Genomic DNA, 27031 nt, shown 5'->3' on the forward strand with positions numbered 1-27031 from the left:
AGTGGTACTTCATATAAACATAAAAGTGGAGCGGCGAAGCGAAAAGAAAAGGGAAAAAGAGAGCAAGGAAAATCCAAGTTACAAAAACTGGACACATATTTTGTTCGTCTTCCTGGACATGAACCCGACAGTTTTGTTGGCAGCGATTCAGGCCCGCCAAAACTGCCAGCACAGCCAGGGAGCCCGGTTAAGAGCATCATGGACGAGTTCGCGGAGCGCAAGGCTCGTTGTATGCCCTTCAAATAGTGGTGAGTCGGCCTATAGGCTACTTCATATTGTAGTGACGGGAGCAGTACCGGTTGCGGACAGTGATCGCTGATGGCGCAGAGACTCATGGGAGTGGGTTCTTATGTGTTGACAGAACTGTTATTGTTGTGATTGTTGCAGTTTGATGTTTGGTCTGCATGTTCTGAGTGTTGTTGTTACGCCCTGCTGTGTTCTTGGGATGTTTGCTGTTGAATTGGTGGAGACAGTGATTTTGTGGTGTGGCACCATGACTGAGTGTGATGGGGTGGGGGATGATCGCCATCAAATGTTCGTGTCCCTGGTCGTTAAGAAAGTGATGGACTTACTCGCTGTTTAACACACACCGGGGGAGCCGTGTTAAACTAAAGATAATCTTCCCCGAGACTTCCTTCGGCTTGAGCTCATCACAATATTGATAATGTGTTCGCGAACATGTGGGCCGCTGTGCCAGTTTTACTAAACTTTATAGCTACTGATACAGGCTCTGAGTTGAAATAGTTAAACTGGGTGTCAAAATGAATCGGTCGCTATCCGTGGTGCTGAACTGCTTTGAATTTGTGTTGTTTTATTATTAGTGCTCATGTGGCCTATATGTTTTTGTTGTTCTCTTGGTTTCATGTCCGCTTGATGACTTCCAAATGACATAGTCGCTCTCCGTGGTGCCGAAGCTTGTAAGCCCCGCTGTTGCGGGCATGTGTATGTTGTAAAATTATGTAATCATGCGCTTTATTATTTGGGTTTAAAGGGCCCTGTCATTTGACCCCCCCCGGCCCAGCTCTGATTTGTTCCGCTAGTGCATTCAAGTTGTAACCTGGTCCGCGATGGTGTTTCGTGATACTTGAACTAACAGTTTTAAGAGTCTGTATCTGGTCGGGGCAGCCCTGCACACACACCTTCAGCATGCACTGACCCTCAGAAAAAGACTTTGAAGCACAGGTGATTTCTTCAGCCACAATAAAGCGAGCTTTCACTGCCTCATAGTTTTTGGTTGTGGCTTTTGTGAACACATTCTGCTGCGATCACAGTCTCAATCTCAATTTCACTCAATGGCATACACTGCGATCTAGTGGTGGGATGCCGTCTCTTTGCGGATAACGCATTCACCATGCATTGTGGGAAATGTAGTATGTGGTCAACGCACGTCTTAAAACAGCATAGACCTATTTTAACACAGATTTTTAAGACCAATTAATCACTCACGGGCCACATAAAATGACGTGGCAGGCCACATCTGGCCCCCGGGCCTTGAGTTTGACACATGATCTAGATTGTCTAAAGACATAAAGTGCTGTTAATATCTAATAAAAAGTCATGTTTTTGGCAAATCCTTTGACAAATGACTAAATGCTCAATGATCCGAAAAAGTTCTCAAATGCAATTATATAAATAACTAAACTGTCAAATAAAATAAGATAAATATAGATTACAAAGTTGTAATACAATACAATACTTTTAATGTATGATGATGTAATAAAGTTACCTGCTGGTCACTGAGTCCAGTCCAGAACAGCAGGTTGTGGCTCGGCAGGTGAGATGATATGAAAAGCAGATCCTCCGGCTTTTTCAGGTCAGCCAGATGACTTCCAGCTGCCAGCTGTGTGCAGCTGTGCTGAGCATCAGCCCACCTCATACCTCGTCTTCTTACTGTGTAGCAGCTCCTTCCATTTGCCAGCCAACCAGGGGAGCAGTGAGCTGGACACAGAAATCTTCATCAGCTTAAACCACAGAGAGATACAAAGTTTACCGTGTGGGTTGATGATCGTATGGTCATGTGTACAATACCTGTTTCCATTCTGATGCTGAGCTTCTGCTTCAAGATCACATTAAATTGTTTGAGCAATGTCGTCACCTCAAATTTGACCTTGTACCGCGTGCCAGGCTGGAGACCACCCACTGTGTACTGGGACTTTCCTGCCGCTGAGGGTTTCAGGTCAAATGCGTGTGTGACAGACTGTGTGTGAGTGTTGTATAGAACCAAGGTGGACAAGATGTGTTGTCTGTGAAGTTTCCATGTCAAGTGAGCAGACGTGGTCGTACTGCGTACATGAATGGAAGATAGGGAGACTGGAACTGGAGACACAGAGGAGACATTATCACCAACATGTCAAACTTAGGATATGACGAAACACAAAAAATCTTTCTTTCTTTTCAAAAAGTTCCCCTTAAAGACAGCATCATTTGAGGAAATATCTCCGTCCACACGGAACCCCTTGACTCAAAACGCAATAGTACATATGCCAGGACGGTACACCAAAAAATAGACAAGATGACGTTGTAAACATAATGTAATGACAGGAATGGGGACAGAATGAACCGAGCCAGAGGAAAGAAAGGGAAATAATGTATGTTTGTTTAATTTTACATTTTGTGCCGTTTCTGTGCGCATATTTTGCGACTTTAACAAAAAGCTACTAGCATATTTACTGGGGACGGAGAGTCAGATACACAGAGAGAAGTGCTGTGTGAGTGCACATAAACAGAGCCACAGACAAGAATGTGCTGTGGATGTTCAGTGCAGCGCCGCAGACTGTGTGTGGAACAATCACTGATCTATTTTGTTTGTTCTAGCAAAAAATAGGTTTTATTTTCTCCTCTCTTTAGACACTTCTGTGGTACTGGATGATCTGCTGAAGGTTTATTTTCAACCAAGTGAAATGGACAGACTTTGGGACACATTCGGACGCTTCTTCAAATTTAAAGCTTTTAGCCACTGTTCGTTTCCTTGTTCCATGTTCCTTGTTTGTACAGTGCTTTGCATTCACATGCATTTCTTATTTGGTGCTGAAACACATCCATTCCATTAAAGCCTTTTGTTTAGTCTGACTGCTGTTATAGCAAGCCCTGACTAGAAGCAATGTTAACTGTCAGTTGTCCCGCCTACTTTGTAAAGCTAAATAACTACTGACAGAAATGCCAAGCTGGATGTCTACTTGCATGTTTCTGACAAAAATAAAGTCAATAAAGCATCAAGGAAAGTTTGTGAATAGCCTTACTTTCTTTCTGAAAACTGGCTGTTTTCCTCCCTCAAGCTTTTCTTGCTATGCTTTTCTTCACCCACCCTCTTTGAAGATGACGTCAGGTCATTTGTTCTTCAAACACATCACCTCAATTCAATGCAATAAATGTGAACCCAGATTGAAAATGGATAAACAAACTACATAAATGGATTAAATTCTAATTATGATAAACATTTTGATATTCTATGATAATCACTATGACTATAATGATGATAACAATAAACATAATAATGGTTTCTGCCCCTCTGTCCCTGGTGCTCAGTGTTCACAGACTCACTTAAGACAAACATCTTTGCCTCGAGTGCACTATCATTCCTGCTGGACGTCAAGGTCATGTTGTATCCCCTTTGATCCTCAACCAGTTGCAGTGACATCTTACAATCAGGAGAGCACGCTGAGTGATTGATGGACTCCACATACACCTGTAGAGGTGGAAGAGGAACAACTGTATTCTTTCAAATAAGTCAAAGCCTGTAAAAAACATGAAGCAAATTATCTTGCCTTTATGAGACATTTACTTGTGTTCTTACCAGATGGTCACTTGCTGTCCTGCAGGTGACAGTGAACCTGCTGGGATCTTGACAGGACGGAAAGGACTGAAACCCAATTTCAACCTCAATGGGATTTGAATGTTGTTCACAGGTCAGTGCCGCCACCTGAGGAATGGAAAATATGGGTGTGTTTGCTAAATGTTATTATCCGTAGAAACCAAACTGCACCAAAATTCCTTATGCACCCTGTTTATATTGCATGGCTTGCTCTGTGATTGATCTTTTTTGCATTGTTTTTATTGTCGTGAACTCTTGAACTGTTTCAGCTGCAGCACACTAATTGTCATTGTAAATGGTTTGTATTTATGTAGTGCTTTTCTAGTCTTGATGACTATTTGAAATTGCTGTCCATCTCTGTGCGGCGCATCTTTCATACCCACTCACACGCTGCCGTCAGCAGCAACATGGGGTTAAGTGCCTTGCTCAAGGATACATCAGCATGTAGACTAGCGGAGCTGGGAATCGAACCCACAATCGAGTTGAAAGACGACTCGGTCTACGACTAACTCTACAGAGTTACTGTAATTCTAATATATTAAATTGCATTGCCATACACATGCACAATAAGTACAATAGGGATGAGCTGATCAGTATCGGATCAAATTTATAAAAAATACAAAACCCAAAAATCTATCAAGCTGTCTGTCTATCTATTTTAGTCATTAGTCATATCGGTGGATCTTGATCTGTTTGGTGATATAGGATAAATATACAATATTCTAAAGCCAGTATCCCTCATTACCAATATTGTGCCAATAATATCGTGCATCCCTAGTTGAAGTATTATGTTATTGAAATGCATCAGTACAGTGGTTCCCAAATACTGGGTACACAGATGTGTCACAGGAGATTTTGTTTGCATCCCCAAAGAATTTGCCAATTGTCGCAAAACATTTTAGTACAGATTTATCTGTATAAGTTTTAAATGTATTACATGACGTTTATTTGACAAATATTTGTATACCAATTCAAAATGAATGTGGTGTGAATTAGTCATTACAATATAAACAAATTTGCTGTTGTCAAAATATTTATTGTGGTTTGGGTCACAGTAGTTTAAAATGTGGGTCCCTGTGTAGAAAGACTGGGAAACACTACATCAGCATATGTGCTGTTAAAAGGTTAATAATAGGTAAATAGGTTAAACCATTTAACCTGTATCAGACTGTATCATACTGCAGTATGGTAGTATCACTACAGACACAAAAACTGTTGTACCACACAATCCTTTATCAGTAAGTATGTACTGATGAGTAGAAAAATTAGAGAATATAAACAGCTTCACAGAGGAGTTACAGGTGCGCGGGCCTCATCCTTACCTGACATAAACTGGCTAATAACCACAGACGCTCTGTTCCACCCATTGGAACGATGTGTCACTCCATGTCATGTGGCGCATGTGTCTTCAGTCTGTGATCCACCTGGATACGCTCAGTCACTTCCACGGCGACACACAGCAGAGTCTTGCTGCTCCTTCAGCCACTGGGAGTCTCATTACGAGTAAACCAAAGACAGCTGTGCGTAAACAGCTGCTGTGGAAAGTATTGGGGTCGCTGACGCAGCGCTGAACTTTCAGTAGTTTAAAGCTAGATAACTTCTTAATCATGGTTAAAATAAAATTAAAAAAATCGGATTTTTAAAGTTGAGGAGCCCAGGCTTTGAATTCAGCACACACTCATAGTTCAGTGGCTGCGTCCCTGTAGAAGCAGACCCTTATGTGGAGGACACTCATCCTGTGTATATGGGAGGAGAAAGAGTGAGAGAGAGAGAAACAGAGAGAGAGAGATTGTGAGTGTATGAGTTAAGCCCAATTTGGTTTGCCTCTTTGTTGGGATAAGAGCAGTTTGCCATGGCAACCACGGGCAAATGGCCAAATACTATGGCTACTCCAAAGCTGGGCTCCTGAGGAAATGAGAGGTGGGATTCAGAGATGGGAGAGGGAGCAGAGGAGATGTGGTGGTGGAGGTTTCAGATCTGCTTCATCTTCACACCTCCATCATGTGATCAGCCACTCAGGCACCGACAGCAAGATGAGGTTTTTCTTTTTTTCTCCCTGAATGAGTTCATGTAACCTCTAAAAATAAGCATGTGCTGCAAATTGTTTATAACATTTCAGCGGTGAGAATGGTTGGCTCAGAAAGCGGGTGTGGTGGAAGTGCTGGTCCATGTGGAATGACAGGAATGTGAAGGGGAGACATGATGGATGGACAGAGAGAGCTGAGTCCACTGAGGGGTTCCTTTGTGAAGATGTGACTCCCCCACAGCAATAACCCTCCAGAGGTGGAAGACAAACACGTGTCAGCACCTCAAGATGCTGAATAAGGATGAGCGGCTGAGAGCAATAAGTGAAGACAAACTAAATGGACTCATTACATGCCATGAGGACAAAGCAGCCTTGCAGAAAACGTCAAAGATACTTAAATCTCTTCTTTAATTGTTTGACTTTCAAATTTAGATAGTACTAAAACAAAGCGTCCCATATCACTTTCATTTGTACAAAGACTACATTTATTCCTAATTAATTTCTAACCACATACAGTGTTTGGACCCAACAGTTGATACCTAAAAAAAAGAAAACTGTTAATATTCAGTAGGACAAAATTCTAACCGACATTACACCATCACCTAAACATACTAAAGTTAAGTTAGTTGTCATACAGAAAAGAAATATGGACAAAACTACTAAAAAACAACAAAAAATTCATTCTCAAACTAACATCGGTTATTTTCAATTTCTTCTCGGAGGCTATATGTAAAATATGTATGTGTCATAAAATGACTATCATGTATCATCAGAGATTAAGAAAACATGCTCAATTGAAATACTGGCTTCAGCCAAGTGTCCAGGCTGCAAACTCAGGTTATAGTACGTGAGTTACCTGATCATAGTGAGCTGCAGCTTTGGGTACAAAATGCCAAACGTTACCAAACTTTAAAACCCTCAGCACCCCTCTCAAAAACATCTCAACCAGTGAAGCAGAAAGGCAAGTCTCCTGTTGAGATGTGTTAAAATATAGACTGAAAGACGTGCGGAACCTGAACAATTTTTACTGGAGCAAAACAGGGACCGATAATGTGTAAGATTATCAGTGTATATTTAACCTAAAATGTTTTACAATCAGTTATTGTCGCCTTGTCTTCTCCTCTCATCATGTGCTAATTCAATGCTGCTGTTTGGAGTAGACACACTTTCACTTTTAATCTCTGCCTTTTGCTGATGTGAAAATTAATAAAACAGGTTGGTGGGACAGTTATGAACACAGTGTAACACCAGGTACAAGTGCAGGTCCATGTTTCAGAAACTTCTTTTTTCTCTTAACCAGCCCCATACTGACCAGACTGGACCACAGTGGCCCCCAGGTCATTTGAGTTTGAGACCCCTGCTCTATGATCATTTGAATTTGGATTGCAATATGTATTTTAAACACTATTTTAAATTATAAACCATTTTAATGCTGTTGTTCATATTTTACATATAGCCCTTTTAAGTTATAACTACAACTCATGGCCAATGTTGTAAAGTGTACTACAGTAATATACAAAATAAAACATGGCTGATTTTCATACTTTCTTGTCAATACTAAAAACCTGATGCCTCAAATCCCTTGATTCAAACATTCCTCTCATTTTTTATGCTCTTATAGATTTTTTTTAGTGCCATTGGCAGGAACAGTCCAGAGGCTCCTGGAAGTTGTATTCCACAACTGTGGCATTGCGAGAGCAGTAGAGTGTGACAGAACGGGTTTGTAGTGTACTCTCCCGGCAGCACTTGCAGAACCTCGCGTGACTGTTGATGTTGAAGTTGAATATGGTGGCAGATGGACATTTCCCATCACAAGAGTAGACTGTGACCTATGAGAGGAGAGGAGGGGCACAGGGATATGGTGAAACATGAGAAAGGACACCTTTAGAAAGTGGTGCAGAATTTTAGTTTGATTTTCTCAGCTAAATCTTCCTCCTTATTTAATGCGAGCATTTACCGGTGTATTGCTCCTGCAGTCATCTTTTCTGATGGTAGTCCGAATGGCCACTCGTTTACATGTCTTACCATCCTCTTTACCTGTACATATGATGAGCATGTTGCACACACAAGAGTAATAATCAGAAAAAAAACTCAATGCACATTGACATTGAACATCCACAAAGACATACACAAAGTAAAAGGGCTTTTTGTTGCCCAGCAGTAGGATCTTGCTTTGATTGACAGTTGAGTGATGGGGGGCACAGTCCACACAGCAGAGGTATGCCTAACCTATTGGCTATTGGCCTGAGCCTAACCTTGGCTGAAAACCAAGCATTACCTCAGTGTGAGACTGGAATGCAATGAACAAAGACAATCATATCTCCAGCTTCAGTGGATCAGAGTGTTAGATTTAAGCTTATTTACTCTTTCAAGTTCCTTTAGCACTTAAACCTTATCATATACTTCGTATATTATGTTAAAGGTCTGGTTTGTAACATTTAATAATTGTGAAAATACTAACCATATGGATGATTGGAACAGTTTATAATAACTAATAAGCCAATAGAGCAGACGTAACATGACTCTTTCTCAGAACCACCATTTTGGCAGCCTAAGATGCAACAAAAATGAACAGGACCAGTGCTGGATTCAACCTGTCAGAGTTCACTGCACACTATAAATCCAAACTGACCAATATATATATTGCAAAACTTGACAGAGTGAATATATCTGATCTTTATAATGTTTGAATGTATAAGTTTTTTCTTCTGCTCTCTGTGAGCACATTTCATAGCCATGATTCACCTCCACTGCATCTCTGGATCTGTGGGAATCTGGTAAAATGTTCTCCCATTTCGTTCCATTCTTTGACTGTTTTGGCAAAATGCTTGTGTTGAGAAATGTAACCATGACGGCCCCGTAACATCCACCGGGGGTTTGGCCGGAGGTTCAATCTGTCCTCACCTGGCGACCACAGCTCCATAACATCCCTGTGGTCAGCTGAATGTCCCGTCTCGGAACACCTGCGTCACGGTGCACGTTATCATAGCATGAAACTACTGGCACAGATATGAGCCAGCGCACTGCAAAACCTGAAGTGGATCACAGTGTCCTCCGGCCTCAAACAAACAGACAGGGCTCTACAAATCATATCCTCTTTGAACAATTAAATGGACAGTCTTTATCCAATAAATCTGGATTTATTCACGAACACATTAGGACAATGGGCTGGGCTTTCTCTGCCTCACAGAAATGTGGCAGCAGCCTGAAGTTTACTCAGCTCTAAATGAGGCTTGCCCCCCTCGGTATAATTACCTGAGCAAAGCCCGTACAACTGGCCGTGGTGGCCTCGCTGTTTTACACCATAGTGAAATAAAATTGAGCTTACTGTCTTCCACAAATTTCACCCTCTCAATAGCTTTTATTTGTCGATTTCACTCTGCACATCCTACAAAAACATTTTGGTTATTGGTGATTTTAATATTCATATGGACTCTCCCTCCAATCGACTAGCCACAGAATTCAAAGAAGTACTGGAATCCCTCAACCTCACCCAACATGTTAATGTCTCCACCCACAATAAAGGCCATACCCTGCACCTAGTTATCACCGACTTCCTCAAAGTCACTGAGCTCCTGAGCTCTGTATATGACACTGGTGTGCCTGTGTGTCAGGCAGTCAACATGTAACTCCCCCTACCATCTCCCCACACAAAACCAAAACGTACAATAACTTTCAGGAACCTAAATAACATAGATACCTCCTCTTTCAGTCATCCTCTCCAGCTTCTTCTTCCATCTACATCCTCCTCAGTCTCCAACCTTGTGGATTTTTACAATAACAGTCTATCCTCCATCCTCCATCCAACTCTCATGCACTATTGATGAACAAAGACAGTCTCCTTCTCCCGGTCTGCCCCATGGTACACAAAGGGGCTGAGGCAAATTTAAAGGTCAGGCCGTGTCCTGGAGCGAGCCAGCGTAACAATCGGACAGACAGTGCATAAGTTTTGTTTCCCTACCGGGAACATCAAAGATTTTACGCTAAAACCCTGTCCGTGTCCAGGTCAGAACACTATTCCACAATCATCGACAATAAACTAGGTAACTCCAAGCAGCTTTTCTCTATAGTAAATCACATTTTCAAATCTCAGATCACTCCATACTACACTCATACAGACAATAACAGTTCCAATTGTTCACCTCCAAAATTGACATCCGCTCATCTATCATACAAACGCATAGTCCAATTCAAGACATCCCGGCAACTTTCAGCACACATTTCTCACATCATCTTCATCCCCACAACGCAGCAGGAGGTCAAGAAGATCCTCCCTTCTCCTCTGCTCAAAACACACCATTCCATTACCCCTCTCATAACAGAAATCATTCATCTTTCTCTCCAAACAACCAACATTCCTCCCTTCCTCAAAACCCCTTTGATAAAACATCTACTCAAAAAACAACCTTAGACCCAATCCATCCATCCATCCATCCAATATCTACCGCTTCATCCTCCACCAGAGGGTCGCGGGGGTTCTGTGCCTATCTCAGCAGACATTGTGCGATAGGCGGGGTACACCCTGGACAGTTCGTAGACCCAATCCCTCTGTCAAATTACAGACCCATTTCAAATCTCTCATTCATTTCCAAAATCCTAGAAAAAGTTGTTTCCATCCAGCTTCACAACCATCTCAAATCAAATTACCTCTATGAAAAATTCCAATCCGGTTTGTGCCCCTCCCACAGCACAAAAACAGCTCTGTTCAGAGTCACTAGTGATCTGCTGATGTTCTCTGACTCCATTTCCACATCCCTCCTCATTTTTCTCGACCTCTCTGCTGCGTTCGACTCGATTGACCACAACATTCTCCTCCACCGTCTACAGCACTTCATCGGCCTCTCTGACATTGCCCTTCATTGGTTCTGCTCCTGCTAAATCTCGCCCCCACACTGTCACCTGTGGGGTCCCAGGGCTCCACGCTCGGTTCAACCCTCTTCACCATCACTCTCACCATCTACATGCTTTCCCTCCTACACCCACCACTGTCTGCACAGTGATGCCCTCACTTACCTCACTGACCTCCTCACACCACACACCTCAGTCAGGACCCGATCAGGCCAACAGCACCATCTGCTCACACCCAGGACACCGCTCAAGACCTCACCTTTTCGTGCACACATTTTTTAACCTCATTGGTCTTAAACTTAAGGTGTTTGTGACATTTCAACTTTTTTGGGTTTTTTTTGTAGGGGTGCACACGTGTCGATTGTCGATCGATTTGTTGACAAAGAAGTCCCATCGCGTATGGGAACAGTGGAATGATAGAGGGTGAGAATGCCAAGCTGGATCCAAGTGCAGGGGAGGGGGTAGGGTAAGGGCTTGGACAGAAGATGGTTTTGGAAGAGTTGGGTCTTCAAGATCTTCTTGAAATAAACAGGGACACCCCTGTTCTGGTAGAGCTCAGTAGGTCATTCCACCAGCGTGGAATGGCACATGAAAAGAGTTTGGATTGTCTTATGTGGGATTTTGGCACCGCCAGACAACAATCCTTTGATGAACGAGTAGATGAGGAGTAACATAAGCCTTTAGGAGAGCATTTAAATAAGTAGGAGCAGACCCATGAATCACTTTTTGTTGGTTAGTATCAGTGATTTGAATTTGATGTGGGTGGTTAAGGGTAGTCAGTGGAGCTCAATTAACAGAAAATTGGTAATATTATAATAATCTTACTAGATCAAATAAATATGTCTTTACGGAGTGGCTGTCTCCCAAAGGCTTTTAAAATAGCAGTAATTAAAAACCATTACTTAAAAAGCCTTCTCTCGACGCTAGCACTCTGACTAAGTATAGACCGATCTCAAACCTCACTTTTATTTCAAAGATTTCAGAAAAAGCGGTAGCTTCCCAGTTGTGCGATCACCTGCATAGCAATAATGTATTTGAAAAGTTCCAATCTGGGTTTAGCACAGAGACTGCACTACTTAGAGTAAAGTACAATATTCTTATTCTTAAGGACTGGCTTCTATACTGGTCCTGTTGGATCTCAGTGCAACATTCGACACCATAGACCACGAGAGCCTGCTCCATAGACAAGAACAAGATGTCGTGATTTGAGGATCGGCACTTGTCTGGTTCAAGTCCTATTTATCGGACAGATTTCAATTTGTTAGTAAACGAGGAATCCTCCATACTCACTAAAGTTAACTACAGAGTTCCTCAGGGTTCCGTGCTCGGCCCAATTCTTTTTACCCTGTATATGCTGGCACTAGGCAACATTATCTGGAAACACAACATACATTTCCACTGCTATGCAGATGACACCCAGCTATATGTATCTGTATGGACTGACAACCCAAACCCCTCAATTAAACTCCAAGATTGTCTTATAGACATCCAGACAAGGATGACCCAGAACTTTCTAATGCTTAACACAGAAAAAACTGAGGTCATGGTCCTAGGGCCAAAACACACAAGAGCACCATTCTCATACTAAAAGCTATAAACCTAGGCAGTAACACCCCAGTCCCCTGCAGTACAGTAAGGAACCGGGGGGTCCTGTTTTACCAGGATGTATCACTAGACGAACACATTAATCAAATATGTAGAACAGCCTTCTACCACCTTCGCAACATTAAGACAATTAAAAAATATTATATTGCGACAAGACTCCGAGAAACTAATCCAATCTAAGGTGAAACTGAAAACTCACCTCTTTAGCATAGCCTATAGTCAAAACTAGATCAGGTATGTCCTGATTAGAATAGTCTAACTTATGCTGCCATAGACCTAGACTGCTGGGGGAATTTCCCATCATGCACTTAGAATGAGCACACAGGCATTGCACGAGCCGAGTTAGGTACAGTATCATTTTTTTCATATTGAAAAGTGCGAAACGACATAATCCAGGCGACAGAGGCAACATTATCTGTCAGGGTCAACTGGTCATCCATCACGACACCCAAGCTTCTTGCTATCTTGGAAGGAGCCAGTGATTGGGAGTCGATGTAAATATAATAATAAATGTAGATGTTATGATGTATCGTTGGATTGGCTGAGAAGACTGGAGGTGATGGGCTTTCATCCATGCAGATTATGTGAGACATTGACTATGAGACAATCTGAGATTTGCGCTGAGACTGTGTGGTCATCTGGTGGGAATGACAGATACAGCTGGGTATCATCAGCATAGCAGTGATATGAGAAGCCATGTGACCGGATGATCTGACCGAGCGAGGCGGTGTACATGGCAAAGGGTAGAGGCCCCAGCACCGAGCCTTAGGGCACCCCGTGGCAAGGCTTCTTGGTGCAGATGTGAGACCTAACCAGGACACATTGAAAGATCGCCCAGTGAGGTAGGATTCCAACCAGGAGTGTACTTTTCCTGTGATGCCCATGTTTGACAGTGTGGACAATAAAATCCGATGATTGCCCGTGTCAAAAGCTGCTGATAAGTTGAGCAGGCTGAGTACTGAGAAGTTAGTTACCGCTCTGGTTTCTTTTAAGGCTTCTGTCACAGACAACAGAGCCATTTCAGTGGAGTGGCCACATTTGAGGCCAGATTGGTGAGTGTCAAGGAGGTCATTTGGGAGAAGAATTTAGTGACCTGCTTGAACACCGTCCTTTCAATGGTCTTAGAGAGGAACGGGAGGAGAGAGACTGGCCGGTATTTTTCCACCTAAGTGGGAGTGAGTGAAGGTTTTTTGAGCAGTGGTGTAACCTGAGTGTGTTTGAATGCAGTGGGTAAAGTACCTGGGGTATTGGAGCATTTAGTAGGATGGCTACATGTAAGGAGTTTAGAAGCCTCGCTCTCTGAGAGAGGGGCAAATGAAGAAAAAGATGCAGTAGGACTTCTGCATGCTGAGAATGTAGTAGGACTGCTACATGTTGGAGGATAGGGGAGGCCCTTTATTGGAGGGGCAGTGAACTGACTGCTGATAGCTGCCACTTTGTCAATAAAAAATTAAGCAAAGGCTTCTGCTGTCAGGTTGGTAGTGGGCGGTGGAGGCGGAGGATTGAGTAGAAGGTAGAGAATGAAACAACTTCTGGATAGAATGAAATCAAGCTCTTTGCCAGCTTTGTGAGTTGGAAGGCTGTGAACCTGCTGTAGCTCAAAGGAGTGCATCAGTGATAGGAAGTCTGAAGAGCAGGGTTGTCTATTGTCCATTTATGTCTCTTGATAATGTGACAGCTGATAGAAGTGTACAGGATAGGGATGGAAATCTTCATCATCGAAGAGTGCGATACGAATCTCGATACACTGCCAGTGATTCGATACATTAACGATTCATGAAATTACCAGCGATACGATACATTACGATTCTCCCACCTATTGCGATACAGTACGATATAATTTTAACGCAATGCGATATGATACGATGCAGTGGAAAATGACACTATGGAATACATAGTAGTTCTCAAGATATGGCACTTAAAGCATTAAAGCTGGCTGTGACTTTTATTTTGAAACATGGGAAATACAACAGAGATCAGAGAGAGTTTAATTTTGCTGAGACACACTGCTTTGAAGCAGAGACAATAAGTATAACCTTTAACACAAATCTGAAAAGATAACTGTTATGTATGAGCCGAAATGTGTTATGCCGTTTGCTACCAGTAGATGGCACTAAGCAACTAGCGCATACGTTGGGTTCTTGTTTACAATAAAAGAAGCACTGAAGAAGTGAGTGAGTCTGCGTAGCTCTGTGTCATTTAAATGTTTTGACATATTGACATAAACGGGAGCAACATAACAACAACTCTGTCCCGCCAGGGATTGGAAACATTCAAGTCATGTCGCCGCTTCAGGTGAGAAGTTATTTGTTGTGCTGCCGATGTATTTAACAGTGACACGACACAATTTACATATCGCATTTGATTTATCCAGCTCTCCACCACGCTTGACTAGACGCCAACCAGCGAGTTTATCACTTCAGGTTTTTCCTCCATGTCTCTAGCATCTCTGACCTGACTCGTCGCTTCGGGCTGCAGAGAGAACGCAATCCAGAAATAGACCAGTTTTTATAGTTTATATAAGTTTTTAATAATAGATATTATTCGGTTTATATCAATGCAGATGTTTTAAATATATCTCGAGTTCATTCAGATTTTGAACCGATGCAGACTTTTGCCATCGATGCAACCGCATCGTATATGTTCATATCGATTAACCGATGCAAATCTGTGAATCTTCCCAACCCTAGTACAGGAGTAAAATCCTCTCTGCTCAGATTTAGCCAAATAGTGCAAAACTGCTAGGATGGCATTTCACATTGAAGATGACAATGACCCAGCAACACAAGAGCTTTCGATGGTAATGATATATAAGGTTCTTTAGTGACCAAGTCAGCTACCTGAAGGCTCTACTGAAGGCAGAAACTAAAACAAGCAGCAACTGAAGGTATCTGCAGTAAAGGCCTTGAATCACATCTTGATTGTTTCATTTTCACTTCATTGTGGTGGTGTACAGATTAAAAATGACAAAATGTGTGTCTTTGTCTAAATATATATGGATGAAGTAAAACCAGAGAGAAAAGATCATAAATAAACAGTCACACAGACACAAAAATAGACAAATTCAACCAAAGTTGAGAGTGCACATGAATGACTCACTAAGTACCAGGGGAGTCAGTGTAAGTGTAAGTGGAAACAGTACGAGAGGGTGGTACCTGTGTCACAGTTAGTACTACCAGTGGGAGTTAGAGGATTAACCGTAAATGGTAAAACTCCCACTCCAGAACCTGGGAGCATCATCAGGATTGCAGCCGTCCAGTACACAAAGAGAACACACAAACGCACACACACACACACACACACATACAACATTATGTTTGGTTCAGAAAACACAATTACTGTTACACACAAACACAGCCAATGAAATGAGTGCAGCTGGCAGGCACCGCTTTCTGGGTCATTCCAGGCAGTCAGTCAGGAAACAGTCATTTCATGTACTCTAGAGAGTAGCTCAGTGGGGTAAAGACTAACCCCCCTGCACCATCTCGCCTCCCCATTGGTTAAAACGCTCACCATGGCACACCCCGATTGGCCAGACTGCAAGCCAAGGTCACTGCTAAAGCAGGCAAGTGGGAGAGGCTGCACTGCCAAATCCACAGAGAGAAAAAAACGTCACCAAAGCAAGTTTATTGAAAGTTTCATCCACATATCATCCATGACACATGAAATGTCTCATTATTTGTAAAGCAGACATGACAAACAACTTGACAGGCTCATTAGCTTAGTAATGACAATTTCATGTTCATTTTGAGGTAATATTTTTTATATTTTACTCCTCTTATCTGAGCTGTGCTGGCTCATGGACACGTAAGCAGAAGTTGCAGGTACAAACTGGGAAAGCCAGGGATTATGGGTAATGTAGTGATACTGCACCCTCTACAACAGACCTCACCCCAAAAACCACTCAGCCATTAAAGCACCATCCACTGCCAGGCAACAAGACGTTCACCAAATCAATCAGAGGATTGTCAGCTCAAAGCCACACCAGCAGCAGCAAGAAAAGTCTGAGACTCACATGTCCTGCAGCAGCCGTCCACATAACTCTGGACCACACCACCATTCTGCAGGATGACAATCAGACAGATCATTTTGTAACAGAAGTTAGCCACTGACAGATCAAATTTGAAAGCTGGTATGAAAAGGAGCAGAAAGAAGGATAATCTTAGATTGTCTTATTATTACACAAAATGTTAATAAACAAACAAATATGACACGATTAGAATTAAATCTCAAATATGCATGATATAGCTATACTCATTACTGCTAATGTTAATATCATCATCATCCACCCTTCATCTATTGGGGTAAGAGGCATGATGTCACACTGGATGAGATGATGAAGATTGTTTTTAATGTTATTGTTTTTTGAAATGCTCCTGGTCTCTATCTTTCCTCTATATTCTTCTCTCCTTTCCATGCTTCTTTTCACCGAACTCTCCTTCACTATCATCCTTCTCTTCGTCCTCTTCTCTCTCTTCTCTCTCTTCTCTCCTACCCCAACCAGATGTGGCAGATGTTCATTCACTGTGGTTCTGGTTGTGTTTTCTCTGTAATAATTGTAAGGTCTTGACCTTACCACGTAAAATTTCTTGAGATAATAATTCATGTTATGACTCAGTGCTATAGAAATAAAATAAAATACATTTATTGTAAACATCATATATATCGTATAAGAGAGCATGATATTATTTGTTTTAGTTTATTTGTCAAAATAATTCCTTTACACTGACAGATCATCTGTTTTCTTATGATCCCTGTCCTTTTTAAATCATAATGATTTTCTCTATTTTTCAGCTTTTATATACTGTATTATATATTTCAACTATATTTTATATTATGTTAGTGAATATTGGAAAGCATGATATTAAGAATAATGACAACAATAATAATAATAATAATAATCATGATAAAAATGTGTTTCATTTGGTCGGAATAATAATAATATTTTCATAATTTAGATGCATTTCCAAGCACTCCGCGTCACATTACAGGCAGAGTAAAATAATACAACAGTACAGTAAAATTCATAAAAACATATTTTATCATAAGAGCATTTAATATTTCATAAAATGCTCTTATGATTTTTATACATAATTTGCAAAAAATATAATCTGCAAAGTCATAAAACTTTAACCAATTTAAATGAATAAATCTCTGTATTGATGATTTTGTATAGGGAAAATATATAATACAGTATATAGAATAGAATATATGTTTTCTTATACTTCAATGCAGTAGGTCATACTACATGATACAGTCATTTGAGTTAAATACGATGTATACTTATTTATTATATAATGACTCATTTACTTTGTTCAGGTAAGCAGATTCTTTTCATATTTACATTTTTATGCGATTTATATGTGATTTCCAGTTTAATGAACATTTCTTTATATTTAAAAGTCAATGCACTTCCAATCCAGAGAAACAACCTGTGTGCAGCTTGAAAGAAAAAATATGAAATGAAAATGAAAGAAAATAAGTCATAATAAAGTGAACGGACCAAACAATCTCGCAACACAAGAAAACACAGGGATGGTGTTATGAGCTTTCACACTCTGGGACCCGTTGTTTCAGTACTCCCAAAACACAGTTTCCATGTGGATAAAAGATTCATCATAGACTCATCAAGACTAATCAAAACAGACCCTTAGATATATTGTATATAACTTTTAGTGGTTCTGACCTGAATACACTCTGTGTCATTGAAGGGTGGGCAAACCACTCCAGAGGCAAGAATCACTGCTCCCACGACTGTTTCCATACAGTCGTAACGTGTGCAGTTTTCTACCCAGGAGCTCCCTGCCTGCAAACATAATCACAATCAGTACTTATTATTAATAAAATAATGCATAGGAGCACATTTAGATGCATTTGGTCTTACAGTGAAAAGCTCTGTTGTGCCATTTTCACTGGCAAAAGTACAGGAGACATTTTTACAGGAGCCGCAGCACACATGGGGATCTGAGGACGGCACATACACCTGGTGCTGAAAGAGATGAAGCAAATGCAGTAAATAAAAGCATGAGCAGACCGATGATTGTGGGAGTGATCTATTTGAAAGTGTGTTCAATGTGTTGGCTGCGTACAGGTCCACATTTTTGGGAGCAGTTGACAGAAGTGATTTCCATGGCGTAGAAGCCAGAGTCTGGATCTTTGTGATGCAGGCAGTGGACGGTGTAACACAGGTCTCCTTCAAAATACTGAACCAGGGACTGGCCTGGTCCCAAAACTGTCACCCCTTGGAAAAGACACACTTCTGCCTTCTCTAATGACACAAACACACACATATGCAGGTTGACTAATTTTACTAATTGTACATTTATATTATTATTGTTTTTAATTAACTGGTAAAATATCAAATATCTGCTGTCATAATGGTAAATACGTGTTGGGTGTTTATACATACGACATGTATGCTGAGGACAGCCACAGTTGGTGCTGCTCTCTGGAACGTCAACAAGCAATTCTCCCTGTAAGAAAACTTTATTACTGAATTTGTTGATAATACAGTGACATGCAATAAGATATTTTGACCAATTTAAAAAAAAAAAATAAATAATAATTATATCAACACATAAATCTAATACAAAAATGAAGGACATTTGTGTTTGGTCAAATATTTATATGTTGTAACAATGCTTCTTTGCAATAATGCCTGGAAGGGGGGAAGAACATTCATTCATTCATCTTCTACAGCTTTATCCTCCATGTGAGGGTCACAAGGCTGCTGGTGCCAATCCCAGCTGACCCTGGACAGGTCCCAGTCCAACACACAGAGAGAAACAGCCATTCACTCACACACTCACACTTTTGGGCAATTTAAATGTTTCTGAAATCAGAGTACCTGGAGAACCCCCCCTTCCTGATTGGCCTCACAGAACAAACTCGAAGACTACGTCAACTTAAAATCAAACAGCAACTGTCCACCACTGCTCATTTGAAACACATGGTTTTGCTTTATGGAGCTTCACTGTTTTCTTTTCAAATGAGAAAGATTGTTGGGGATGTGTCATATATAATCAATCAATCGAATCAATTTTATTTGTTTTGCACATGTATAATCATAACAAAGCAATTTTACTGTATATAGTAAGGCTGAGATCTTATGTACTAATGTAGTGAATGAGACCATTAACTTCTCAGGAATAAGTACATTATAAGTAAGAAGCTCAGTTGCTTTTTTGCAACCACCGGAATCGCGCCCTGGTGGCTACTCAATATATTATTTCTTCCTGATTAGCTTTATCCAGAGGTTTTGGTTTTGAACATTGATCAACTGTTTAAAACATTTTTCATTATTATTATTTTTTATCTTTAATGGACCAAACGACGAAACAGGAAACCAATCCACAAATTAAACGATGATGAAAACAACCGTTGGTCGCAGGTTCTCATATGAACATAGTGAACCAATGGTTTCTCAAGTTCAGCATCAGCCATAAAAAGAACCTGTATCGATAAACTTGTAATAGCAAGCATTTTGCCGACTTACCACCTGACATTTGGGGGGAGAGCCATCCTCACACTGGCATTCTGTGAGTTACAAAGAGAAAGTTAGAAAAGTTTATAAAAGCATGTAGCACACTACAGTGATAAGGTAACACCAGGGACAAACTGGATATACTGCGTGTGTGTGTGTGTGTGTACCACAGTGCTGCCGTGGACAGCAGTGTCCAGGGAGAGCTGTTTGAACCAAAGAGAGACCAGGTGCACAGCTCACAGTCGACTCTGGGCACAGGTTGACATCACACACTGCAACACATGAGAGAATCTATACACATGACTGATGAAGATGCAGGCAGAGAAGAACACACACACACACACACACACACACACACACACACACACACACACACACACTCACAGTACGGTTTTCATGCCTTCAGAGGACATTACACTGACTTACATTCAGTTCAAGGAGACTTACTCTAACCATAACCATTACCACTAATGGATTAACCCTAATCTTAACCTAACCAAACAACATGTCTTCAACTTAAAATCTAATAATTACATTTACATTATGGGGACTTTTTGTCACCATAAGGAAGACAAGCCCTTGTAATGTGACTGTGTAAACAGATTTAGGTCCCCACAACATGAGGAATACCTGGAACACACACACACTTAACCTAAACCTCTCCTTAACCCAATCCTATTTTTGTATGGGTCTTAGCCCTTTAAAAATCCGGTTTAAAATGTCCTCACTTTCCCAAAAGAAGTTTATACGTTGTTTTGGTCCTCAGAGTTACACAATATACAAGAACACACACAAAGAGACATACCACAGTGGTACTGTGGACAGCAGCTGTTGGTGGTGTTCAGATCCACAGCCAGAATTTCTCCATATGAGCAAGTTAGAATGGACTCAGTACACGATTCACACACTGCTCAGACACACAAAATAACAATAAACAAATGCATTTTGTTTGTTAAAATCAATTAAAGTATCAGAGACAGAGACATAACAGACAGCCAACTTTCTATATTAAATACTGAGCAGTAGAACCACAGTTAAACCTACCACACAGGTAAGAATAGCAGCAGGACTTGTGACCTCTGACCTCGACTAAGAACTGATCTTCCCTGCAGTTGGGCACAGACACAGGAGGGCACGCCATAGGGTCACACTCTAAACAAAAGGATTTACAGTTAATGGGATGGTTCACACCAATAAAAAAAAAACAGTTTTTGCTTGAAAACTATAAATCTATTTAAGAATGTTTGTTCATACCACATCGGTACTCTGGGCAGCAGGACAGAGCGCTGTAGCCGATGATGAGTCTGTTTCCGTTATCACAGGGTGGAGCTTCACTGTCACAGATGGTCATGTTGCACTCTGACGAGCAGTCAAGCGACAAAGAACACAAGACGGTTGAGGGAAAGATCATTTAATGGCTCTTAAGTTCCCTGAAAAAATGATTTATAAACTCTGGAATGAGAAAGCCTGCAGGTTAACTACAGAAGTGATTAATAATCAGGACCTAACAGTTTTGTTTGCCAACTTTTAAAGAAACACATTTATAGCAGAATTTGACCATATTTATAGTCATTTTCATTGTTTCTATCACAGGTAAATATCCTCCATTTAACATTCAAAAGTCAAAGAAATAAACCAGGTATAATAAACAGTAAATATTTTATTGAGATATATTAGATCTCTCCTTTGAGAAGCACAAACATCTCAAATGAAAACTTTTCATGAGTCAAGAGAAACAACCTGTGTGCAGCTTTATATCCACATATATCTTGAATATCAGGATATAGCCTAAACATATCTAGATATTATTTATAAGCCATATCGTCCAGCCTTACAGAAATATTATTTATTGGGTTAACTCTAACTTACTGCACTTCTTTAGATTTGAAATAATGAACTAAATATCAAAGTCAAGTACATAAAGTAACGTTCTTTGCACTTAGACTGCTAAGAGTTGCTTTATATTGTTAATATAGACTGGGTGTGAATTGCAAATTAATAACATTTTAAATGTGATACAATACAAATGAGATAGCTTTTGCTAACTATTGAACTACTGCAAATAATTGTGATTAAGAGGCAAACAATCATTTGATAGCATAGCCCTATATAAACTTTATGGTACAGGATCAGTGTCACGTGTGAATATTTTTTGGAAGCAAAAAGCCAGATTTCTGAGTTTAAAGTCAGAATACTGAAAAAAAGTCAAGATTTTTGAGAAAAAAAGTAGAAGAATTCAGACTTGAAACAGCTCCTTAAATGTGAATATTTTCTATATTCTATATTCTATAAATAATTATTAGTTGCAGGCCTAGAGTCTAATCTTGGAATTCTGACTTTAACCTTTGCATTCTGACCCATCCATCCATCCATCCATCTTCTACCACTTTATCCTCCACTCACTCACTCACTCACTCACTCATTTTGAACTTTGAAATTTGGCCAACCCCCTACTCACCACAGATCTTTTTAGGGCAGCAGGCTCCTTCTTCCAGAACATCCAGTACATACTCTCCCTCCCTCTCACACAGTGGAGTGGGGACAGAGTCACAGTCTGGTTCTACAGCCATCACTGAGCCATTCTCCATACATTTGTACAGACAGCAGCTACGAGCTGAGCTGTTCCACACCTCACCTGGGGCCCGAGGGTTACCCTCATTATCTGTGCACACTAGAAACACCAGAGCCCAATAATTACACTCATGATACAATTAAAGCAGCCTTGGAGTGATAAAGCTGTCTCTGACAGTGCAGTTTTCATCACAAAGGTAATGCAATTACTCTTTCACTCACCGCATCGGTCTTCTGTTACACAGTAAGGGGAGTCAGCGCGGTGCAGGATGGTTCCACTGCGGCACACACACTCCTCTCTGATGAAGGAGCAGGTGGACTCCTCATAGTAGTCTCTGTTCACACAGGTGCGGCTGGTGCAGGTGCTCACACACGGCTGATACTCTTTACCTGGAGGACATCGCAGTGCTGCAAAGAGACAGTTACATTAGCGATGTGCGAGAGAAAATGAGGGGCATTACTGAGTACGTCTGCATAATGTGCGTCATTCCTGTCACTGTGTCTCCTTACGGCAGAAATTATGTCGTCTCCAGCTGATGCAGACTTGATATGTGTAGCAGACTGCCACGTAAGCTGCCAGAAAGTCACACTGGTGGTCTTTGTAGTGTAGGTCTCCTGCCCACATGATGTCACAGAACTGCTCTGGAGATACCTGCAACAGTAGGATGAACTTGATATCATCTTTTATGTACAACACCGATATCAGAACCGTGACTTAGACAGTGTTTTACCACTTTTACAGCAACTTTTTCCAGCATTTCCACCTAGCTATGGCAGACATGTAAAACAATAAAGCACTGAATGCAATTATGTGCCTGAAAACGTTGAGTACTGTAAATGTTATTGTGGTCTGTTTGTTTTTGAAAATTAAATACTGTTAAATGGAATATGTGTCATTATCACCTAAAAATGTTTTCAATTAAAATGACAGCTCACAATAGACTGTGGCAGAATCGGGTTAACCATGGACAGGGTTGTAAAAAGTCTAGCGTAACCACTATACTGGAGCTACCTTGCTGTGGCATGGGCTGAAGGCTTTCTGACTCAGCATGGAGAGACAGCTGGAACAATCTCCAGTGGTGCAGTTGTCTCCAACCCTGCGGGTGTGTTCTGTTTCGTCAGTGGTGTGCACTCTCCATGCCTGCAGGAAGACCATCATGTCTCCCACCTCTCTGACCACTGTGCCATTGGGCAGCTTCAAGTCATCCTCTGGGTTCCCGTCACAACAGCCTGTCACACAGACATTTGGTGGAGGTGTGTGTATGTGAGTTCAGTGAACAACTTAACTGTAGAGTGAGATGATCTGCATGTTAACCTGCGAAACTAAACCGAATGGCTCTAAGCAAATGAGCATAAACTATATTGACAAGTCATACTGATGCTGCTGTTTACATATAAAACTTTCAACTGCTAACAGCTGGCATGTAAATAAATAAGGCTGGTGCGGATACAGTCAAAGTGTGTGTATGGCTGTGTGTGTCTCTCTCTGTTTGTTATCTCTTGGGAACATTTTCTGGTATAAACACTGCATTTTTCAGGACCAGTAGTTCTAATGGGAACAAGGTCTGGTTCAAATGAGGCAGACCACATTTCAGAGTCTCTGTTAAAGGTAGGATTGACATGTGAGTTGTGGATAGGTTAAAGCTAAGGTTCGACACTAACTGGTGTGGTTAAGGTAAGGAGTATGGTTTTGGTAAGGTTATCCAAATGCATTGGAACCAATGTAGTATCATAAGAAGAATAACACACAAAACTGTGTGTGTGGACTCACCACACAGGCCTCGAGTGGGCACAGATGCATTATGGAGAGTATTGTACTGCAGCACCATGATACCAGTGCTATGATACCACTGTATGTTGATTCCACCAGGTGTGTGAATGAGGTACATGCTGCCTGTATCTTCCACATAAAGGGAGTGACGAGAGAATGGGAGGCGGACGGGTCTGTAATTCACCGTCACCTGGAGATGCATGGACATACAGATGTGCAAAAATCACTATATTTGACAGGAATATTAAGTTCATTTTAGTCAGTAAATTCAATAAAGAGGGTTACCTTTCGATCCAGTCTGTTGATTATAACTCTGTGGGAGGAGTTGGTGATGTTCAGCTTCTTAAAACAGAGACCAGATGTTCCACCGGTCGGACTCTGGTGCAGAGTAAAATCAGTACAAATCAATATACACTGTAAAATATGGTACCCAGATTATAAGTTATGTACAAACAATGAATCATCACTTAATATGACAAGTATTGGACATTAAACACAAGTTGTTAAGTTTTATTGACTAATTGTGAGTTTTAAAGTATAAAAAGACCATGTAAGCCATGTGAACAGTGAACTTGGCATCTCCACCCTTGAAAAACCTGAAGCGAGTTCTACCAAATAATACACAGATGACTGATACAAAATAAATTAATGCTTTTATGCAAATAAATTAGGTTTTGTAGATTTCTTCTTATGTTAGGCAAACATGCACTGAGTTCAGATAAGAAACAGATTGAAAGATTGAAATTTTACCATGTTAATGCAGATAATATTAAGCAACTTTGATGCTGATACAAACACTCCTGTAGGGAACGGAGAAGATTATACTCACAGTTCGCCTGATGGAGTTCACACTCTACAAAGAGAACATAATATTTCATTATTATTTTTTATTTTTTATTATAATAGTTCATATTTTATTCTTTGTATGTTACCTGGCTGGTTGGACATCTCTCCACAGTGCCAATAATAGTCTCTCTGGGCAAATTTACCAGGATGTAGGAACCGTTATCATACAAGGCTACGTTGTTGCCGTCAAATGTTATCACACGCAGGTCTGACATCACAGTGCAACGACCTGGCAGAAATAGACATGAAATCAAAGACAATGGACTCAAAAGACCAGTCCACTGTTATGACTGGACAAGAAGGACATTTAGACATCCAACATAAGACAAGCAAACCTACAAGGACACTGCCACAGAGGACAGCAGGGGTCAGTGTTGATGAGGATGGGCAGGCCCAACAGACTGCACTGAGGCTGGCTGGTGTTGTAGCGACAGTGCAGAGAGGAGTTATGAAGCAGCAGATCTCCGTTGAAACAGATCAGCTCTGCACACTCATCAATCCGGTAGGAGTACGGAGGCTGTTGACACAGATACACACTATTTGTTCTACATGTCACAGCACTTCTTCAGGTCAACATATCCAAGCATTAGCATATGCCTGTATATACACATGATGATCATCACAGTAACTCAAATGATGATGATATTTAACAGAATTTCAAAGTAAAAGTGAAGTGAAGTTTTGATATGGAATGGTGTATAGTTAGCAATAATAAAACATATATATATTTATGATGCAAACAAGGTAAATAATAACATGGGGACGATAATTAAAACACTAAACAAGCTCACATGCTTACAATCTTTCCAAGCCTCAGAAGATAATGTATGGATGGATATACAGTATGTTATTATAGATATATAGTATAGTAAATATTTCTTTTTTAAATGTTAAATATAAGTGAATGTAATAAAAATATTGCTAAAAAGCATATTTAGTAGTTACATTATGTCTATTCTATCAATGCTGCATTAAAGTCACAGGCCTGCATGAAATCGATTGGGGAGGGAGGCACATGTGAAAGTTTAACACCTCTGGCTTACTGTAAGGTAACAAAAACAACATTATATTTATTTTGAGGCAAATATGAATTTGTAAGTGGAAAACAATATATTTTCAAGTGTAGAGCAGGTATTTTTCACATAGATTATAATGGCATTAGTTACTGTAGCTGTTAGCAAACCTTGTATATCCACTGCAGTTTTAAGGTTACACATAGAAAGATTTCTTTTCTAGGTGTTTGTATGATTTTGCTTACTGTGCAGGGAGTCGTGGGGAAGACAAATGGAGTCGTGGTTGGAATTTCTTCTGTCGTTGTGGAGATGCTGGTACTTGTCACTATTTCCGTGGTTGCCGGCTCAGTCGTTGGCTTGACGGTTGTAGGAGGCGCTACTGTGGTGGTCGAAGCTGTTGGAGTGGAGGTCTCTGTGGTGGTGGTTGTATCTGTTGGTGTAGACTGCGGAGTGGTAGTGGTTTCAGGGAGAGAAATGGTGGAGGTGGAGGCAGTTGTGACCACTGTGGTGGATGAGGTCAAAGGAGGTGGGGCAGAGGTTGGGGGAGGCTCTGGTGTTGATGGTGTGGTAACGGTGGTGGAGGGTGGAGGAGAAGAAGTGGCCTCAGGGGGTGCAATGCTGGGTGCTGGCTTGGTGACCCCTGTGGTTTGGGTGGAGGTCATTTCAGCAGCTGTGGTGAGAGTGGTTGTCTCTGGTGGAGCTGACGGTGTAAGAGTGGTGGGAGGAGGTGGTGTTGGTGGAGTGGTGACTTGTTCAGTGGTTGTGGTGGGAGCAGTGGGTATGGTAGTGGTGGCTGTCGTTGTTGTGGGCTTGACAGTAGTGGTAGAGATAGTTGTTGCTGTGATGGTGGTTGACGTGGGAGCTGTGGTGGTGGTTGTGGTGGTGGTGGTAGTTGTCGGCATTGTAGTAGTAGTAGTAGAAGCAGTCGTAGTAGTAGTAGCAGTAGTCGTAGTTGTAGTAGTGGTTGTAGCCAGTGTTGTAGTTCTGTTGGACCTTGTCACAAATGCAAACGGTGTTGGAGTTGGAGGCAAGGACACACCTAGAGGACACAATTCAA

At 41.1% G+C, this 27031-nt stretch overlaps 2 protein-coding genes across 2 annotated transcripts in view; both read right to left on the reverse strand.

Moving 5' to 3' along the window:
- The window catches only part of ptprq (protein tyrosine phosphatase receptor type Q), a gene marked incomplete at both ends in the record, with an annotated part of 90287 nt that extends 85109 nt beyond the window's left edge, over nucleotides 1–5178 (reverse strand). Inside the window, 5 exons of the mRNA XM_083894281.1 lie at nucleotides 1727–1938; nucleotides 2029–2316; nucleotides 3541–3685; nucleotides 3794–3919; nucleotides 5134–5178. Coding sequence (XP_083750407.1) covers nucleotides 1727–1938; nucleotides 2029–2316; nucleotides 3541–3685; nucleotides 3794–3919; nucleotides 5134–5178 — 816 coding nt within the window. The remainder of the gene's footprint in view (nucleotides 1–1726; nucleotides 1939–2028; nucleotides 2317–3540; nucleotides 3686–3793; nucleotides 3920–5133) is intronic.
- Nucleotides 5179–7465: 2287 nt separating this feature from the next.
- The window catches only part of otogl (otogelin-like), a gene marked incomplete at both ends in the record, with an annotated part of 54010 nt that continues 34444 nt past the window's right edge, over nucleotides 7466–27031 (reverse strand). The window contains 23 exons of the mRNA XM_083894282.1: nucleotides 7466–7666; nucleotides 7795–7874; nucleotides 15446–15517; nucleotides 16306–16351; nucleotides 17977–18096; nucleotides 18175–18279; nucleotides 18380–18558; nucleotides 18700–18763; nucleotides 19786–19826; nucleotides 19941–20045; nucleotides 20579–20680; nucleotides 20818–20925; nucleotides 21028–21132; nucleotides 22232–22444; nucleotides 22567–22752; nucleotides 22855–22996; nucleotides 23357–23574; nucleotides 24116–24305; nucleotides 24401–24493; nucleotides 24945–24968; nucleotides 25048–25190; nucleotides 25301–25478; nucleotides 26220–27013. Coding sequence (XP_083750408.1) covers nucleotides 7466–7666; nucleotides 7795–7874; nucleotides 15446–15517; nucleotides 16306–16351; nucleotides 17977–18096; nucleotides 18175–18279; nucleotides 18380–18558; nucleotides 18700–18763; nucleotides 19786–19826; nucleotides 19941–20045; nucleotides 20579–20680; nucleotides 20818–20925; nucleotides 21028–21132; nucleotides 22232–22444; nucleotides 22567–22752; nucleotides 22855–22996; nucleotides 23357–23574; nucleotides 24116–24305; nucleotides 24401–24493; nucleotides 24945–24968; nucleotides 25048–25190; nucleotides 25301–25478; nucleotides 26220–27013 — 3509 coding nt within the window. The remainder of the gene's footprint in view (nucleotides 7667–7794; nucleotides 7875–15445; nucleotides 15518–16305; nucleotides 16352–17976; nucleotides 18097–18174; nucleotides 18280–18379; nucleotides 18559–18699; nucleotides 18764–19785; nucleotides 19827–19940; nucleotides 20046–20578; nucleotides 20681–20817; nucleotides 20926–21027; nucleotides 21133–22231; nucleotides 22445–22566; nucleotides 22753–22854; nucleotides 22997–23356; nucleotides 23575–24115; nucleotides 24306–24400; nucleotides 24494–24944; nucleotides 24969–25047; nucleotides 25191–25300; nucleotides 25479–26219; nucleotides 27014–27031) is intronic.

Source organism: Microchirus variegatus, assembly GCF_963457635.1.
Source record: "Microchirus variegatus genome assembly, chromosome: 8".
In the NCBI taxonomy this organism is placed as follows: Eukaryota; Metazoa; Chordata; class Actinopteri; order Pleuronectiformes; family Soleidae; genus Microchirus; species Microchirus variegatus.